The sequence below is a fragment of the Ovis aries genome, chromosome 15 (assembly GCF_016772045.2).
Source record: "Ovis aries strain OAR_USU_Benz2616 breed Rambouillet chromosome 15, ARS-UI_Ramb_v3.0, whole genome shotgun sequence".
Classification (NCBI taxonomy): domain Eukaryota; kingdom Metazoa; phylum Chordata; class Mammalia; order Artiodactyla; family Bovidae; genus Ovis; species Ovis aries.
Window position 1 is genome coordinate 82,048,047 of NC_056068.1, and position 19,135 is coordinate 82,067,181.

The window sequence follows — 19,135 nt, forward strand, 5'->3', positions numbered from 1 at the left end:
TGATAGGCAGAAAATCTTAAGGAATCTCACACACACAAAACCTTTTAAGGCTAGTAACTAATTTAGCAACATTGCAGGATACAAGACCAATCATTAAAATTAGTTGTATAAACTGTCAATAAACAATCAAAAGTGAAATTAAGAAAGCAATTTCACTTATAATAAACAGAGTCAAAGAGAATAAAATACTTAGGACTAAGTGTAAACCACAAGAGTTACACACTGAAAACTATAAAGCATCACTGAAGTGAATTAGAGGAGACCTACATATAGAAAGGCATCCCTTGCTCATGGGCTGGAAAGCTTAGTGTTCTCACAGTGGCAATACATCCCACACTGGCATTCCCTGATAGCTCAGCTGGTAAAGAATCCGCCTGCAACGCAGGAGACCCTGCTTCCATTCCTGGGTCAGGAAGATCCCCTGGCGAAGGGATAGGCGACCCACTCCAGTCTTCTTGGGCTTCCCTGGTGGCTCAGCTGGTAAAGAATCTGCCCACAATGTGGGAGACCTGAATTCGATCCCTGGGTTGGGAAGATCCCCTGGAGAAGGAAAGGCTATCCACTCCAGCATTCTGGCCTGGAGAATTCCATGGACTGTATAGTCCAATGGGTCAGAAAGAGTTGGACAATTTGATATTCACATTGAAAGCTGGATTCCTAACTCACATCATAAGTAAAAATTAACTCAAAATTGAACCAAGACCAAAATGTTAAGAGCTAAAACTAAAAAACTCTTAGAACACCATCAAGAAAGTGAAAAGATAACCCAAAGAATGAGAAAAACAGGTGTGCAAATCATATTCGAAAAGGATCTGGATGTAGACAACATGAACTTTTGCCTCAAAAATCAAAAGCTAAACGGACACTTGGGCTGTTTCCACTTCTTGGCTACTGTGAAGGATGCTTCTACAAACACCCTCATACCATGCTGTGCATGAGTGTGGATGCTGTGTGTGCGCGTGTCTATGGATCCACTCCTCTTCCCTTGTGGCTGCACACTGAGGAGTGGAACTGCTGGGTCACGTGGTGACTCTACGTCTAACATTTTGAGGAACTGCCAGAATGAATGAACACACAAAATGTGGTCCATCCATACGATGGACTATGCTGCTGCTGCTGCTAAGTCGCTTCAGTCGTGTCCGACTCTGTGACCCCATAGATGGCAGCCCACTAGGCTCCCCAGTCCCTGAGATTCTCCAGGCAAGAACACTGGAGTGGGTTGCCATTTCCTTCTCCAATGCATGAAAGTGAAAAGTGAAGGTGAAGTCGCTCAGTCGTGCCCGACTCTTAGCAACCCCATGGACTGCAACCTTCCAGGCTCCTCCGTCCATGGGATTCTCCAGGCAGTACTGGAGTGGGGTGCCACTGCCTTCTCCAACAATGGACTATATTCAGCCATAAAAAGCAATCGCGTCCTGATACAGTAGTGCATGCCTCACCGCGGATGAGCCTTGAAAACAGATGGCGGAGAAGCTGTCTGCACAAGGCTACATGTTCCAGGGTTCCACGTGTGTGACATGTCCAGAAAAGGAGGATCCACAGACAGGGGGCGCACAGGGGCTGGCTGCTTGTGGGGATGCGGTTTCCCAGTCAGTTAATGAGAAGCTTCTGGAAGCTGATTACACACATTTATGAACCACTAACCACCACTGGTGGAGAAGGCAGTGGCACCCCACTCCAGTGCTCTTGCCTGGAAAATCCCATGGACGGAGGAGCCTGCTGGGCTGCAGTCCATGGGGTTGCTAAGAATCGGACACGACTGAACGACTTCACTTTCACTTTTCACTTTCATGCGTTGGAGAAGGAAATGGCAACCCACTCCAGTGTTCTTGCCTGGAGAATCTCAGGGACGGGGGAGCCTGGTGGGCTGCCGTCTCTGCGGTCGCACAGAGTCAGACACGACTGAAGCGACCTTAGCAGCAGCAGCAACAACCACTGGATTTAACATACTTTAAATGGTGACTTTTATGAATTATTTCTCAAAAGAAAAAACACCAACAATGGTACTTATTAGCACAGTATCTGGCATGTAGTAACTATACAAATTTTTTAATGCACAATTAATGCCAACAACACAAGTCATTTTAGTTTATCAAAAATAAAGTGGGAACATGGGCTCTTTACATCTGGCAAGCTCTTATAATTTAGAAGCATCATTAAAGCAATACAGTAGTGTTTGGAAGCATCTGCACAACACCGAGAATCCACTGTTGGATTCTGAGGCGGAGGAGAAAGACTTGCGCTTACCTACTCCTCCAAGAACACCAAAATTGAAACTAGATGCTGAACAACCATCCACAGGAGAATGTTGGATCTCACCAAAAAAAGATACCCCCACGTCCCAGGGCAAAGGAGAAGCCCTAACAGGATGGCAGGAGGGGCGCAACTGCATTTAGAATCAAACCTCATACCCGCCAGAGTTGCTCAGAGGGCGCAAACAAAACCCTGTCTGCACCAGGACCCAGGAAAAGGAGCGGTGACCCCCACAAGAGACTCAGTCAGACCTGCCTGAGAGTGTCTGAGTGTCTCCTGCGGAGGCACACGTCAGCAGGGGCCTGCCCTGGGGACGGAGCTCTGGCTGCAGCAGGCTGAGGGCCATGGCACCTGGCCGAAGTCCTCTTGGAGGAGGTCACCATTACTCCCACCACAGAGCCGCCAAGTAGAGGATGCACAGACTGGAGAACAATTACACCAAAGGAGTTCTCACACTGTTGCAAAGTCCTGGGGCCCGCAACAGACTCCCCGACCTGGGGATCTGGCAAAGGGGCTGATAACCCCTGGGGGCTCTGACTGTGGAGGCCAGGGGGATTTGGTTACCGGACTTCCACGGGACAGGGAAGCAGACTCTCAGAGGGCACGACCAAAACCTTGTGCCCACCAGGCCCCGGGAGGAAGGAGCAGCGACCCCCAACAGGCACAGCCAGACTCGCTCTGAGCATCTGCAAGCCTCCAGTGGAAGCACGGCTCGACAGCGGCCTGCCATGGAGCCAGGGGCGCTGAGCTCAGCAGCCCTAGGGGCCGAGGCGTTCTGGCACAAGTCCTTCTGAAGGAGCTCGTCGCCACCGCCACCAACCTCACCACAGTTTGGCCTCAGCCAAAGCCAAACTACAGGGGGCTTCCCTGACAGCTCCGTTGCTGAAGAATCTGCCTGCGGTGCAGAGACCCTGGTTCAATTCCTGGGTTGGGACGATGTCCTGGAGAAGGGACAGGCTACCCACTCCAGCATTCTGTACTGGAGAGCTCCACGGACTGTCCATGGGGTCCCAAAGAGTCAGAGAGGGCTGAGCAACTGTCACGAACGACAGGGTAGGAACACTGACCCACACGGCAGCAGAAAACTGGATTAAAGATTTACTGAGCACGGCTCCCCACCAGAGCCAGACTCGATTTACCCCACAGTCAGTGATCCCATCAGGAAGGTTCCGTAAGTCTCTTATCCTCATCTATCACAGGGCAGAGAGAATGAAAACCATAATCACAGAAAATTAAGCTAGCCAAACCGATCACAGCCTTGTCTAACTCAATGAAACTGAGCCATGCCATGTAGGGCCACCCAAGACAGACGGGTCGTGGTGGCGAGTTCTGACAAAATGTGATCCACTGGAGAAGAGAATGGCAAACCACTTCAGTATTCTTGCCTTGAGAGCCCCATGAATAGCATGAAAAGGCAAAAAGATCGACCCTAGAAGATGGACTCCCCAGGTCAGTAGGTGCCCAATATGCTGCTGGAGATCAGTGGAGAAATAGCTCCCGGAGGAATGAAGAGGCGGAGGCAAAGCAGGAACAACGCCCAGCTGTGCGTGTGTCTGATGATGGAAGCAGAGTCTGACGCTGTTAAGAAAAATACTGCACAGGAACCTGGAATGTCAGGTCCATGAATCAAGGCAAACTGGAAGTGGTCAAACAGGAGATGGCAAGAGTGAACGTTGACATTCTAGGAATCAGCGAACTAAAATGGGCTGGAATGGGTGAATTTAACTCAGACGGCCATTATATCTACTACTGCGGGCAGGAATCCCTTAGAAGAAATGGAGTAGCCATCACAGTCAACAAAAGAGTCTGAAATGCAGTACCTGGATACAATCTCAAAAACGACAGAATGACCTCTGTTCGTTTCCAAGGCAAACCATTCAATATCACAGTAATCTAAGTCTATGCCCCGACCAGTAATGCTGAAGAAGCTGAAGTTGAATGTTCTATGAAGACCTACAAGACCTTCTAGAACAAAGAGCAAAAACAGATGCCCTTTTCATCACAGGGGACTGGAATGCAAAAGTAGGAAGTCAAGAATACCTGGATAACAGGCAAATTTGGCCTTGGAGTACAGAATGAAGCAGGGCAAAGGCTATCAGACTTTTGCCAAGAGAATGCACTGGTAATAGCAAATACATAGCCTCTTCCAATAACACAAAGAGACGACTCTACACATGGACATCACCAGATGGTCAATATCAAAATCAAATTGATGATATTCTTTGCATGGGAGGATGGAGAAACTCTATATGGTCAGCAAAAAACAAGACCAGGACCTGACTGTGGCTCAGATCACAAATTGCTTACTGCCAAATTCAGACTTAAATTGAAGAAAGTAGGGACAGCCACAGGCCATTCAGGTATGACCTAAATCACATCCCTGACAACCACACAGTGGAAATGAGAAACAGATTCAAGGGATAAGATCTGATAGACAGACTGCCTGAGGAACGATGGACAGAGGTTAATACGTAGTACAGGAGTCCAGTTCAATTCAGATCAGTCGCTCAGTCGTGTCTGACCCTTCATGACCCCTTGGACAGCAGCATGCAGGCTTTCCTGTCCATCATCAACCCCCAGAGCTTGCTCAAACGCATGTCCATCAAGTCAGTGATGCCATCCAACTATCTCATCCTCTGTCGTCCCTTTCTCCTCCTGCCCTTGATCTTTCCCAGCATCAGGGTCTTTTCCAATGAGTCAGCTGTTTGCATCAGGTGGTCAAAGTATTGGAAATTCAGCTTCAGCATTAGTTCTTCCAATGAATGTTCAGGACTGATCTCCTTTAGGATTGACTGGCTGGACCTCCTTGCAGTTCAAGAGACTCTCAAGAGTCTTCTCCAACACCACAGTTCAAAAGCATCAATTCTTCAGCACTCAGCTTTCTTTAAAGTCCAACTCTTACATCTATACATGACCACTGGAAAAACCATAGCCTTGACTAGATGGACCTTTGTTAGCAAACTAATGTCTCTGCTTTTGAATATGCTATCTAGGTTGGTCATAACTTTTCTTCCAAGGAGTAAGCGTCTTTTAATTTCCTGGCTGCAATCACCATCTGCAGTGATTTTGGAGCCCCCAAAATTAAAGTCTGACACTGTTTCCATTGTTTCTCCATCTGTCATGGAGTGATGGGACCGGATGCCAAGATCTTAGTTTTCTGAATATTGAGTTTTAAGCCAGCTTTTTCACTCTCCTCGTTCACTTTCAACAGGAGGCTCTTTAGTTCTTCTTCACTTTCTGCCAAAACAGTGGTGTTATCTGCATATCTGAGGTTTTTGATATTTCTCCTGGCAATCTTGATTCCAGCCTGTATTGATTCCAGCCTGGCATTTCACATGATGTGCTCTGTGTATAAGTTAAATAAGCAGTGAGACAATATACACCCGACATACTCCTTTCCCGATTTGGACCCAGTCTGTTGTTCCATGTCCAGTTCTAACTGCTGCTTCTTGACCTGCGTACAGATTTCTCAAGAGGCAGGTAGGTAGTCTGGTATTCTCATCTCTTGAAGAATTTTCCACAGTTCGTTGGGATCTACACAGTCAAAGGCTTTGGCATAGTCAATAAAGCAATAGTAGATATTTTTCTGGAACTGTCCTGCTTTTTATGATCCAACAGATGTTGGCAATTTGCTCTCTGGTTCCTCTGCCTTTTCTAAATCCAGCTTGAACATCTGGAAATTCACGGCTCACTTACTGTTGAAGCCTGGCTTGGAGAATTTTGAGTATTACTTTTGCTAGCATGTAAAGTGAGTGCAATTGTGCAGTTCAGTTCAGTTCAGTGGCTCAGTCGTGTCCGACTCTTTGCGACCCCATGAATGGCAGCACGCCAGGCCTCCCTGTCCATCACCATCTCCCGGAGTTCACTCAGACTCATGTCCATCGAGTCCGTGATGCCATCCAGCCATCTCATCCTCGGTCGTCCCCTTCTCCTCCTGCCCCCAATCCCTCCCAGCATCAGAGTCTTTTCCAATGAGTCAACTCTTCACATGAGGTGGCCAAAGTACTGGAGCTTCAGCTTTAGCATCATTCCTTCCAAAGAAATTCCAGGGTTGATCTCCTTCAGAATGGATTGGTTGGATCTCCTTGCAGTCCAAGGAACCCTCAAGAGTCTTCTCCAACGCCACAGTTCAAAAGCATCAATTCTTCGGTGCTCAGCCTTCTTCACAGTCCAACTCTCACATCCATACATGACCACAGGAAAAACCATAGCCTTGACTAGACGGACCTTAGTCGGCAAAGTAATGTCTCTGCTTTTCAATATACTATCTAGGTGGGTCATAACTTTTCTTCCAAGGAGTAAGCGTCTTTTAATTTCACGGCTGCAATCACCATCTGCAGTGATTTTGGAGCCCCAAAAAATAAAGTCTGACATTGTTTCCACTGTTTCCCATCTATTTCCCATGAAGTGATGGGACCAGATGCCATGATCTTCGTTTTCTGAATGTTGAGCTTTAAGCCAACTTTTCGCTCTCCTCTTTCACTTTCATCAAGAGGCTTTTAGCTCCTCTTCACTTTCTGCCATAAAGGTGGTGTCATCTGCATATCTGAGGTTACTGATATTTCTCCCGGCAATCCTGATTCCAGCTTGTATTTCTTCCAGTCCAGCGTTTCTCATGATGTACTCTGTATATAAGTTAAATAAGCAGGGTGACAATATACAGCCTTGACGCACTCCTTTTCCTATTTGGAACCAGTCTGTTGTTCCATGTCCAGTTCTAACTGTTGCTTCCTGACCTGCATACAGATTTCTCAAGAGGCAGGTCAGGTGGTCTGTATTCCCATCTCTCTCAGAATTTTCCACAGTTTATTGTGATCCACATAGTCAAAGGCTTTGGCATAGTCAATAAAGCAGAAATCGATGTTTTTCTGGAACTCTCTTGCTTTTTCCATGATCCAGCAGATGTTGGAAATTTGATCTCTGGTTCCTCTGCCTTTTCTAAAACCAGCTTGAACATCAGGGAGTTGTGTAGTAGCCTGAACATTCTTTTGCATTGCCCTTCTTTAGGATTGAAACGACAACTGACCTTTTCCAGTCTTGTGGCCACTGCTGAGTTTTCCAAATTTGCTGGCATATTGAGTGCAGCACTTTCACAGCATCACCTTTTAGGATCTGAGATAGCTCAACTGGAATTCCATCATCTGCACTAGCTTTGTTTGTAGTGATGCTCCCTAAGGCCCACTGGACTTCACATCCCAGGATGTCTGCCTCTAGGTGAGTGATGACACCATCATGATTATCTGGGTAGTGAAGATCTTTTTTGTACAGTTCTTCTATGTATTCTTGCCACCTCTTCTTAGTCTCTCCTGTTCTGTTAGGTCCATACCATTTGTGTCCTTTATTGTGCCCATCTATGCACGAAATGTTCTCTTGGTATCTCTTAATTTTCTTGAAGAGATCTCTAGTCTTTCCCATTCTATTGTTTTCTTCTATTTCTTTGCGCTGATCACTGAAGAGGGCCTTCTCATCTCTCCTAGCTATTCTTTGGAACTCTGCACTCAAATGAGTACATCTTTCCTTTTCTCCTTTGTCTTTCGCTTCTCTTCTTTTCTCACCTATTTGTAAGGCCTCCTCAGACAACCATTTTGCCTTTTTTCATTTCATTTTTCTTGGGGGTGGTTTTGATCACTGCCTCGGTGATCAATGTCTGAGGAGGCCTTACCAATAGCTGAGAAAAGAAGAGAAGTGAAAGGCAAAGGAGAAAAGGAAAGATATATACCCATCTGAATGCAGAGTTCCAAAGAATAGCAAGAAGATATAAGAAAGCTTTCCTAAGTGAACAATGCAAAGAAATAGAGAAAAACAACAGAATGGGAAAGACTAGAGATCTCTTCAAGAAAATTCTATATCCCAAGGGAACATTTCATGCAAAGATGGGCACAATAAGGGACAGAAACGGGATGGACTTAGCAGAAGCAGAAGGTATTAAGATGTTAAGAAGAGGTGGCAAGAATACACAGAAGAACTATACAAAGAAGACAAAATGGTTGGATGACATCACTGACTCAACAGACCTGAGTTTAAGCAAGCTCTGGGAGATGGTGTAGGACTGGGAAGCCTGGCGTGCTGCAGTCCATGGGGTCTCAACGAGTTGGACATGACTGAGCACCTGAATGACAATGTACAACAGTGAATCTGTAACGTGCTCAGACTGGAATTAACGCAAACATTCAACATTTTTCCGTATTAAATTTCTTTAGTTATTTTAGGGAATCTGTTAGTACATCCTGAGTTACTACTCTGAATTTGAGTAATTAGCTGAATTTGAGTAATTAGCTGATAGGCTAATATCTAGTCATCTAAATGTAGTCTTTCGGACTGTAATGATAAGTACTGACTCTCATGGCACTTTACAGCACCTCAGCACCCATCTCACAGCATTTCGATTTTAGGTACCTGCATATATGCCTCTCCGCCTGCTCCTTAGGACGTGGAACTATTTTTGTTAGGGTTCGTGCCTGCAGTGCCTCCTTGGGAGGAACGATGCCCATGTTTATCAAATAAACTGATAGATCTCATTGTATCAGTTATTTTTTGCACATGTTCTCTCTTCTGTCTACCTTCTAAAGCCACTTCTCTAAATATGATTTCTGCAGACCTGACAAAAGCCCTCTGTGAAGGGCAGACGAGGTTTCAGGATCAGAACTGACAAGCAGTCAGGGAGGTCTGCTGACTCCCATGTCTTGGGTCATCCAGCTCTTTAGTAACAGAACTGGCCTAGGTATTCAGACTGCCTCTCACTTTTAATGTAGTTTTTCTCTACAACAATATGCCATATCATCACATAGGTGAAGGAAGAGCCCATGAAAGTGACTTTCACAGACCATACAGCTAGACAGAAACAGAATCTGAGAGTAGCTCCAGGTCTTTCTACCACCTAGCCAGGTGTGTTTCTGCCCTCCTGAATCACACTGACACTCTACCATCCCAGATTATTCTGGTTCAGTAAGTCACTAAAAGAGTACAAACATCACTTATGTTTAGAATCAAGTACAGGATTCATGGGAGAGAGGATCCCAGAATCTCCACACAGTATGTGTGACCCGTTAAAAGACAGTTCATATCACTGGCATAGAGAAACTATAACCCAGATTCTGCACTTTCCCATGGAAGCCAGGACTCACAGTTCCCCACCATGTATCAGAAGTGGATTCTGGGATCGCATGAGCACAGTCGAGATGCCACGTGGAAACAGTAACAAGGAGTAAAAGTAAGCGAGGGCCACGGTATTGTGCGTTTTTCCCCTCTTCTGCGATGCTTTTTCTCTAAACCACATTTAATTCTACTGCACCTTCCCTTGGAGAAGGTGATGGCACCCACTCCAGCACTCTTGCCTGGAAAATTCCATGGACGGAGGAGCCTGGTGGGCTGCAGTCCATGAATCTCGAAGAATCGGACACGACTGAGCGACTTCACTTTCACTTTTCATTTTCATGCACTGGAGAAGGAAATGGCAACCTACTCCAGTGTTCTTGCCTGGAGAATCCCAGGGATGGCGGAGCCTGGTGGACTGCCGTCTATGGGGTCACACACAGTCAGACACGACTGAAGCGACTCAGCAGCAGCGGCAGTACCTTCCCTAGTAACTGTTCCTTTCTGGTCAGCAAGCCCAAGTGTTCATAACAACTAACTTCAGTGAGCAAATAAAACATCTGTAACATTCCCTGAAGTGTGACAGAAACATATGAAATATAGAAATCCATGACAAGTGAAACGTATCTTACTCTTTACCTTGAAACGAAATACAGAAACTAGTGCAAGGACACCAACTAAGGAAATAAAACAGAAATTACTCTTAAGGGAAAACAAAAGATCTTCCAACAGTAAGGGTGAATTTGAAAAAAAATTCCCATGTTTCGAGGCTCTACCTACAGCTGTTTGAAATCTCCTGGTTGCTGCTCATCTAATAAGGGACAAGATCCGACATACCCATGGATCCGGCTGCTTCACCGCTGCTGTCCGTGTGGATCACCGCTGAACCTGCAGAAGGGTTAAGCATCTGCCTCTGATAGGAAAAAGCTTAAAAATAAATTTTAAAAAGGCTCTGTCAGTACACTAAAAACCTGTTACACTTTTCATCAACATAATCATGGCACAGTAAAGTAAATGTCGCTCAGTTGTGTCCGACTCTGCGACCCCATGGACTGTAGCCTACCAGGTTCTTCCGTCCACGGGATTTTCCAGGCAAGAAGGTGGCTCAGATGGTAAAGCATCTGCCTGCAATGCAGGAGACCTGGGTTCGATCCCTGGGTCAGGAAGTTCCCCTGGAGAAGGAAAAGGCAACCCACTCCAGCATTCTTGCCTGGAAAATCCCATGGTGAGAGTAGCCTGGTAAGTTACAGTCCATGGGTCGCAAAGAGTCGGACACGACTAAGAGACTTCACTTCACTTCACTTCAATCATGGCATATTACACATTTCAGTTACTATGAATCATTACTGAAATAAATTTTAATTTCTTTGAAGAAAAAAGTGCAGTACTAAATCAGGTAATATGCAGACAGAAAACACCAATACTCAGCTAGTCCTTTAATTAAAGGGTCAATTATTCAGCATCCGACAGTACACTGGCCCACTTTCCTACCTGATGAACTTGTCGACGGACTCTGTCGGTGGCTCTGTACTGGCACTGCAGGAGCTACAAGTAAGCCGACAGGTCAGAGGAGAAAAGACACAGCATCAAAACCCTATGTGAATATTTACAGAAGAACCCAAATCGAGGTGAGCAAGCCTGAAGGTGAGACAGATTATAGATCCTGACAACTCCCTGTGTCAGGCCTGTGCAAACAGGCCCAGTACAGCCGCTAGCCAATGACAGAGTAACAGAGACTGCAGCCAGCAACCTCAACCCGAGGACAAGACTGTGAAACCGCTCGTGTGAGAGCTATTCCACAGCACTGCCAGCTGGAAGGGGGCTGAGGGCTGCAGTTATCACAGCACTCTGATCATTTCTGCCACCCAGTCTGGACCAGCAAGAATGAGGCCAGGCTCGGGGTGCTCAGCACACTCACTGTTATGCAGAAGCTCCTGGATGCTGTCCGACGGGGCTGAGGCAGAGGACTCCAGGCAAAGTGCAAAGCTGGAGAGCGCCTTGCTGCGCACCGTCGGGGCCTTGTCTCTGCAGCGGGCGACCAGGATTTCCTGAACCAAGAACTTATGCTTCAGGAACTTCTCGTGCTCCGGGGCCAGCGGGCCATCCACCTCTCGTTCAGGCAGCTCCAGGAGGGCCAAGGCCACGTCAAGAGTGAAGACCCGGTGGGAGACCTGGTGAAGCAAAGCCGCACGCGTCCCCATCACAGAGGAACAGCGCATAGTGCCGCATGCATCTCCGCCACAGAGGAAGAGCACCCAGCGCCACTGCATCTGCAGTCTGCAGGTACAGAGCTGCAGAGCTGCAAGCCAGGAGCTCACACAGGCGCAGCGCCTACCTTGGCATTGCGTGTTAATCCATAAAGCCAGGCCATGAAAGAAGCATATTCTGCACAGGGAAGCTTGTTGAGCAGCTGGACCAGGGACTGAGCTGCATAAGTCCGGTACTCAGACTTGTCGACCACCTGAAACACAGGCCCTGAGAAGCTGCCCCGCTGGTCCCCACGCAGGACAACAGAGACACAGGCCCTGAGAAGCTGCCCCGCTGGTCCCCACGCAGGACAACAGAGACACAGGCCCTGAGAAGCTGCCCCGCTGGTCCCCACGCAGGACAACAGAGACACGTGCATTGGTGGAAGCAGACGAGCGCCAAGTGCACCCCGCTCAGCAACAGTGCAAGTGTCTACATGCTACAGAAATGACTATCCAGTTCCACGCCTCAGACCTCCTGGGAAACTAGCCTAGGAGAGGTCTCCAAGCCTCAGACCTCCTGGGAAACTAGCCTAGGAGAGGTCTCCAAGCCTCAGACCTCCTGGGAAACTAGCCTAGGAGAGGTCTCCAAGCCTCAGACCTCCTGGGAAACTAGCCTAGGAGAGGTCTCCAAGCCTCAGACCTCCTGGGAAACTAGCCTAGAAGAGATCTCCAAGCCCGATTTCAGAGTTTACAGATCTCTAGGATCCACAGAGTTCAAGTGAAGCATCATCTGCCCAAATTGCTAAACATTTTAAGAGATATTCACAGAATTTTGAATGCTAACCAGACACTGGATGATATTAAGGCATTATTCTGAATTTTTTAGGTGTGTTAATATTTTGTGGATATGTTTTTAAAGAGGTCTTATGCTGTAGAGAGACACATGCAATATTTATGTCTGAAGGAGTATGATGAAATCTGCTTCCTAAGAAAATCCAGTGTGCCTATGTGCTGGCAGAGCTTTTCCTTATACAAAATCACTTAACATTCTGTTCATTACTCTGTTCTATATCTTTATATATTTGAAGATTTCTAAAAAGGAAAAAAAGTTGTTTTATCCCCCCCAAATACTCAAAGAGAACAGCAAACATACTAAACAGAAAAGACCACTCTTGGTAACGACACAGGCTCATTTCTGGGAACACTGATACATGCGTCTACTCTTGCGTGGTTTTCAGCCTCTTAACACTACAGCCAGCAGTACCTTGACACAGATGTGCTGCAGCAGAGTACGAAGGACCGGGTACATGCTTTCCTTAAGTTCATCTACCAGTACGCTTTAAAAAAGAAAAGAATCACTGTTTATAATACATCTATAATAAAAATAAAATAACAGCTTCCCCTAAACCTATTCTCAAAAACAGTGACACTTCTACATTGTAGAAAGCCTGACTACTAAGAGCAATCTGCGCCTGTGCTGGAAGCGAGGCCTGAGTGTGTGGAGTGTGAAGAGAGCGTCACAGCGGAGCACCGTTCCCCACGCCCGGGTGGTCTCCAAACTGCTCCCAGTAGCCAGTCAGGGAGGGGCAGGGCCCAGACCTCCCAAGACCCTTGGGCTGCTTACGACGGCTCTTACCAAGGCTGAAATAAGACCCCTCGTGGCTCAGCGGTAAAGAGTCCATCTCCCAGTGCAGTGCATGCAGATCCAACCCCTGACCCAGGAAGAACCCACAGGCACAGGGGCAATCGAGCCTGTGAGCCACGCCTCCTGAGCGCGTGAGGCACCTCCCCGTGCCGCAAGCCCTGAAGCCTGGGAGCCCTCGAGTCCACGCTCTGCAGCAAGACACCCACACAGGGTGATCAGAGTAGGCCCCTGTCGTCTCAGCTAGAGAGAGGCCCACGCGTGAGGCAGTTAAGCCCCAGAAGAGCCATAAATAAAGAAACAATGTTTCAAATGCGGCAAGCTTTCTCTGTGAAGAGCTTGACTTTGAAGTCAATGCCAGATTGAGACATAGTACTACCTTGTGGTAGGTCAGCAAAACGGATTTCTAACAGCACTTCTCCAAAGTTAACCCTCAAAGAAGCTATTAAAACGCCCAGACTCAACCCATCTTCAAGTTTATTCACGCCATTATAGAAATATGGCAATTACTGACATCACGAATACACGGAAAATTTAGAACAAGTGCTTCTACTCAAAACATCTTATTTGCTGTTTAAAAAAAATCCTTAAGGCTCACTCAGGGGCCAGACAGCACCTGTACCTGCATGCCAGCACCCACACCCGCACCCCACGCCCCGCACCCGCACCCCACACTGCACCAGCAACCTGCACCCCGTGCCCCGCACCCCATATCTGCACCCACAACCCACGCCCACACCCCGCACCCACGCCCGCACCTGGGCCTGCACCCTGCACGTGCGCCCGCGCCCTGCACCCACACCCTGCGCTCGCACCTGCACCCCACACCTGCGCCCGCACCCCGCGCCTGCGCCCCATGCCCCGCACCTGCGCCCCATGCCCCGCACCCCGCACCCCGCGCCTGCGCCCCATGCCCGCACCCCGCACCCCGCGCCTGCGCCCCATGCCCCGCACCCCGCGCCTGCGCCCCCATGCCCCGCACCCCGCACCCCGCGCCTGCGCCCCCATGCCCGCACCCCGCACCCCCGCGCCTGCGCCCCATGCCCCGCACCCCGCGCCTGCGGCCCATGCCCGCACCCCGCACCCCGCGCCTGCGCCCCATGCCCCGCACCCCGCACCCCGCGCCTGCGCCCCATGCCCCGCACCCCGCACCCCGCGCCTGCGCCCCATGCCCGCACCCCGCACCCCGCGCCTGCGCCCCATGCCCGCACCCCGCACCCCGCGCCTGCGCCCCATGCCCCGCACCCCGCACCCCGCGCCTGCGCCCCATGCCCCGCACCACGCACCCCGCGCCTGCGCCCCATGCCCCGCACCCCGCGCCTGCGCCCCATGCCCGCACCCCGCACCCCGCGCCTGCGCCCCATGCCCCGCACCACGCACCCCGCACCTGCACCCCATGCCTGCACCCCGCACCCCGCGCCTGCGCCCCATGCCCCGCACCACGCACCCCGCACCTGCACCCCATGCCTGCACCCCGCACCCCGCGCCTGCGCCCCATGCCCCGCACCCCGCACCTGCACCCCATGCCCCGCACCCCGCCCCCCCCGCCCGCGCCCCCATGCCCCGCACCCCGCACCTGCACCCCATGCCCCGCACCCCGCACCCCGCGCCTGCGCCCCATGCCCGCACCCCGCACCCCGCGCCTGCGCCCCATGCCCGCACCCCGCACCCCGCGCCTGCGCCCCATGCCCCGCACCACGCACCCACATCTGCGGCTGCGCCTGCACCCCGTGCCTGCCCAGGCACCGCTTCCGCTCACAGGCACGCTCTCCGCTGTCCCCACCACCTCCGTGCTGCTGTCAGACAGACAGAACCGAGGACAGAACAGCGAGTGATGTAGCGGCATCTCCTAGTAAAGCCCCGACATGGGACTTTGCAGGCAAAGCCTGCTGACTCGTGAGAAGATGAGTCTATCAATTATTGATAAAAAAGTTAAAAAAAAAAAGTGGCAAGGAACCTAAGGAAAGAGACTTAGAGGAGCCAGAAAGGCAGAGACAGACTTGGAGCAGCAGACACAGAGACCGCAGTCGGGACTCAGAGCTGGCCTCACCAGCGGGCCCACAGGCCACGAACCCCTCACCACCCCCAACAGCACCCCCTACACCACCCCTACACCACCCCCAACAGCACTGCCACACCACCCCCTACAGCACTGCCACACCACCCCCTACACCACCCCCAACAGCACCCCTACAGCACCCCTACAGCACCGCCTACACCACCCCCAACAGCACCCCTACAGCACCCCCTATACCACCCCTATAGCACCGCCTACACCACCCCCAACAGCACCTCCAACAGCACCCCTACACCACCGCCTACACCACCCCTATAGCACCCCCTACACCCCCAACAGCACCCCCTACACCACCCCCAACAGCACCCCTACACCACCCCCTACAGCACCCCCAACAGCACCTCCAACACCACCAACAGCACCCCCTACACCAACAGCACCCCTACACCACCCCTACAGCACCCCTAACAGCACCTCCAACACCACCCCCAACAGCACCCCTACATCACCCCCTACACCACCCCTACAGCACCCCCAACAACACCCCCTACACCACCCCTACAGCACCCCCTATACCACCCCCAACAACACCCCCTACAGCACCCCCAACAGCACTGCCACACCACCACCTACAGCACCCCCAACACCACCCCCAACAGCACCTCCAACACCACCCCCAACAGCACCCCCTACACCATGCCCAACAGCACCCCCTACACCACCCCTACAGCACCCCCAACAGCACCCCTACAGCACCCCCTACACCACCCCTAACAGCACCCCCTACACCATGCCCAACAGCACCCCCTACACCACCCCTACAGCACCCCCAACAGCACCCCTACAGCACCCCCTACACCACCCCAACAGCACCCCTACACCCCCAACAGCACCCCTACAGCACCCCCTACACCCCCAACAGCACCCCCTACACCCCCAACACCACCCGCTACACCACCCCCTACAGCACCTGCAACACCATCCCCTACACCACCCCTACAGCACGCCCAACAGCACCCCCTACACCACCCCTACCGCACAAGCCAGATGGGCTGCTATGCGCTTTATCCTGAACCACAAGCCACACACAGCCCAGACACGTGTCAGCTCCTCAGGTGTCAGAAGCCGCGGCTAGCACAGGGCCCAGGCTACTGAGGGCGAGTGACGGAGAGACGCGAGCTATGTGCCCTTTACCTTACAAACTGGATGGCCAGCTTCCTACTGCTGACAACCGGCGGCGTGATGGCAAGCGGGGTGTGATGGGAGCCTTTGCCCACTTCTACCATCAGTATTATGCAGAGCATTTGATGCAAAACGTATCTGAGAACCTGGAAGAGGAAAGGACATGCAGCTTAAGGCATGACAGAGAATCCCAGGGCCTTGCCAACTGTGACGCAGACCCCAGTGAGCTGTTTCAAGTGCCAGCAGGTAAAGGAGGTTGGCACAGGTTCTGGCGGACCACGAAGGGTGCGCCTGCTGCACAACGACCAGGTGTCATACCTGCACAAAACGAACAGTGCGGAGGTGCTGCCTACAGACTGATCAGCCGGATTCCACCCAGTTTCTCTGCTTGCCTTATACTCCAGCCCAGAAACCAGGGCTCGAGAATCAGCTGCAACTGAGCAAGGCCGAAGAATGCAACGGATTACCCCCCACAGGAAAGAGGAAGGGGATGATTCTCCACCTATGTTACAGCTGAAGCTTACAGAACACCTTCCCGTATATCATCTCACAGAATCTACTCAAAGGGTTAGCTTGTGCAACCAGTGAATAAAATAATTACTGGAAACCAAGGATGTGGCCGGTACTGCATTAAGCATGTCTCTGTACTACAAGATTTGACCATACTTACTCTGAAATCTCTCAACTCAATGAGGTCAGCAAAACATTTCCATTCTATACTTGATACTATTATTATCTCCACTTTATACATACCAAAAGACTTTGAAGATGAGCAGTCCCAAGTCAAGTAATCAAAGATAAGGCTACAACCACAGTCACCCAACATCAGGCCAACACTTTTGCAATGAAAAACACCCTGTCCTTAGAGACACTGCCACCTGAAAGGGTAATTTCCCATCCTCTGCACTTTCTACTCTACAATGCTAAAAAGGGCACAGAAATTAAAAGTTTTACTGTAAATGCTATCACATATTCCAGACACAGGGAAGAGATAATGACATCAAAAATTAAAGAAGGATGGGGTGTTTTCTAAACAGCAGGCATTACGCCGAGGCACTCTTCCCTGCAGTCCTCCTGAGAAATCCACAGGAAGGGAAGGCCCTCATCCTCCTTGTCCAGGTGAGGATACCAAGGACTCATGGAGGACACACAGGGCTTCTTCTGTGGCTCAGTGGTGAGGAATCCCTCTGCCAATGCAGGGGACACCGGGTCAACCCCTGGTCTGGGAGGATCCCACATGCCTCAGAGCAACTAAGCCAGTGCTCCACGAGATGCCACTGCACCGCAATCAGAGAGCAGCCCCCACTCACGGCGACTGAGAGAAAGCCTGCTCGCAGCCGCAAAGACCCAGCACAGCCAAAAATAAGTTGGAATGTTTTTTCTTTTTAAAGGGAGACACACAGCAGTGAGGCGTAGGACCCAAGTGCGGAGCCCACGTGCCCAGGGCCTCCTCACCCCGCTCCCTGGAAACCAGGGCACTGCAGGCGCTGAAGGCAAGGGCCTTGGTCTGCCATGTTTTCTGCAGACTCCTGCTGCACTAACGACATTCAGGTTCAGTAACACCCCAGGGCTCACAAAGCCCTGACCCCAGTGTCTAGGGCTGTGCGGCTCTGAAGGTCACCACAGGCAAATCCAGATATGAATGCTGACCAGGAGTGTCAGCAGAATCATCCACTAAGGCACAGACGCTAACAGGAACACAGGGGCAGAGGGGCCTGCGGGGGAGCTGTAAGGCCCCATGGCTGTCTGTCCTCCCAGAGGACTCTGGAATCATCTGCTAAAGCACAGACGCTAACAGGAACACAGGGGCACGGGGCCTGCGGGGGAGCTGCAAGGCCTGTGGCTGTCTGCCCCCCAGAGGGCTCTGGTGAGCGCTCGAGCGGCAGCCCTGCCCAGCAGCTTTCCTGCGCCTCTGCAGGCCCCGCTGGGGCCTGCTTTATGCCTGAGCTCAACAAGAGTGTCCTGCGGCACCAGGGGCCTGGGTATGAGCCTGTAGCGAGCAGCGGCCACCACGTGCTGACGGGCGCTTCTCATCACAGACACCAACGACCCAGCGAGTTCACACAGCATCGCACTGAGTCCTTGCAGCACTTCTAGTCACACGACCCGTGTGCTTTCAATTCCCTGTAACTCAGCTCCTGTCTCCTTTACCGTGTCTCCTTCTCTGTGAAGAGGGGAACAAAGCAGATACAGTCCATGGTAGGCCAGTTCTGGTATATACTTCATTTCTCTGAGAACTCTAAAAAAAAAGGCAAAAGATTAGTTAATGGATGTGATTTCACTAGGATAAACTCCTAACCCTATCAGCCTTATTTAAATGAATGAATTCTACCTGTGTGCCAATCAGGATAGAATGACATTCACACCTCTGCTGCAGCGAAACATCTCACCATAATTAAACGTTAGCACCGGGGGATTTAATTGCTCACCTGGCTTGTGTAACCTGGAACTCGTAACGAACTGGTTCAAAACTAGTTAACGCAACAAAGACCTGGAAAACAGACACCAAGAAAAGGCCTGATTTTTCCCACTCTCTTTGAACTTGCCCAAGGTCCCTGGCATTCTCACTTACCTCCACACAATTCTGTATACACTCTGGCTTTTCCTTTAAGGAGAATTTAGAAAGAAGCCTTATAAAGTTCTTCAAAACTTGAAAGAGGACATTTCGAATCTGACGACGATCTTCAGAAGAATAAAAAACACCCTCTTCATCCTCTTCTTCTTGAGTAGTTTCATCCATCTAGATTATGCGGAAACACA

General features: G+C 50.5%; 1 protein-coding gene across 7 annotated transcripts in view; it reads right to left on the bottom strand.

The window, feature by feature from the left end:
• NCAPD3 (non-SMC condensin II complex subunit D3) overlaps window positions 1-19,135 on the bottom strand; it is a 62,519-nt gene that overhangs the window by 37,219 nt on the left and 6,165 nt on the right. For 4 of the 7 annotated variants that reach the window (XM_042233606.1, XM_060399601.1, XM_042233605.1 and 1 more), the window contains 9 exons: window positions 18,948-19,115; window positions 18,805-18,866; window positions 18,527-18,614; window positions 16,388-16,521; window positions 12,799-12,871; window positions 11,681-11,806; window positions 11,264-11,516; window positions 10,837-10,890; window positions 10,183-10,272 (listed from right to left, as the gene is read on the bottom strand). In XM_042233606.1, the coding sequence (XP_042089540.1) occupies window positions 10,183-10,272; window positions 10,837-10,890; window positions 11,264-11,516; window positions 11,681-11,806; window positions 12,799-12,871; window positions 16,388-16,521; window positions 18,527-18,614; window positions 18,805-18,866; window positions 18,948-19,115 (1,048 nt within the window). The remainder of the gene's footprint in view (window positions 1-10,182; window positions 10,273-10,836; window positions 10,891-11,263; window positions 11,517-11,680; window positions 11,807-12,798; window positions 12,872-16,387; window positions 16,522-18,526; window positions 18,615-18,804; window positions 18,867-18,947; window positions 19,116-19,135) is intronic. The other 3 variants (XM_042233608.1, XM_042233607.1, XM_042233610.1) reach the window with 2 other exon arrangements.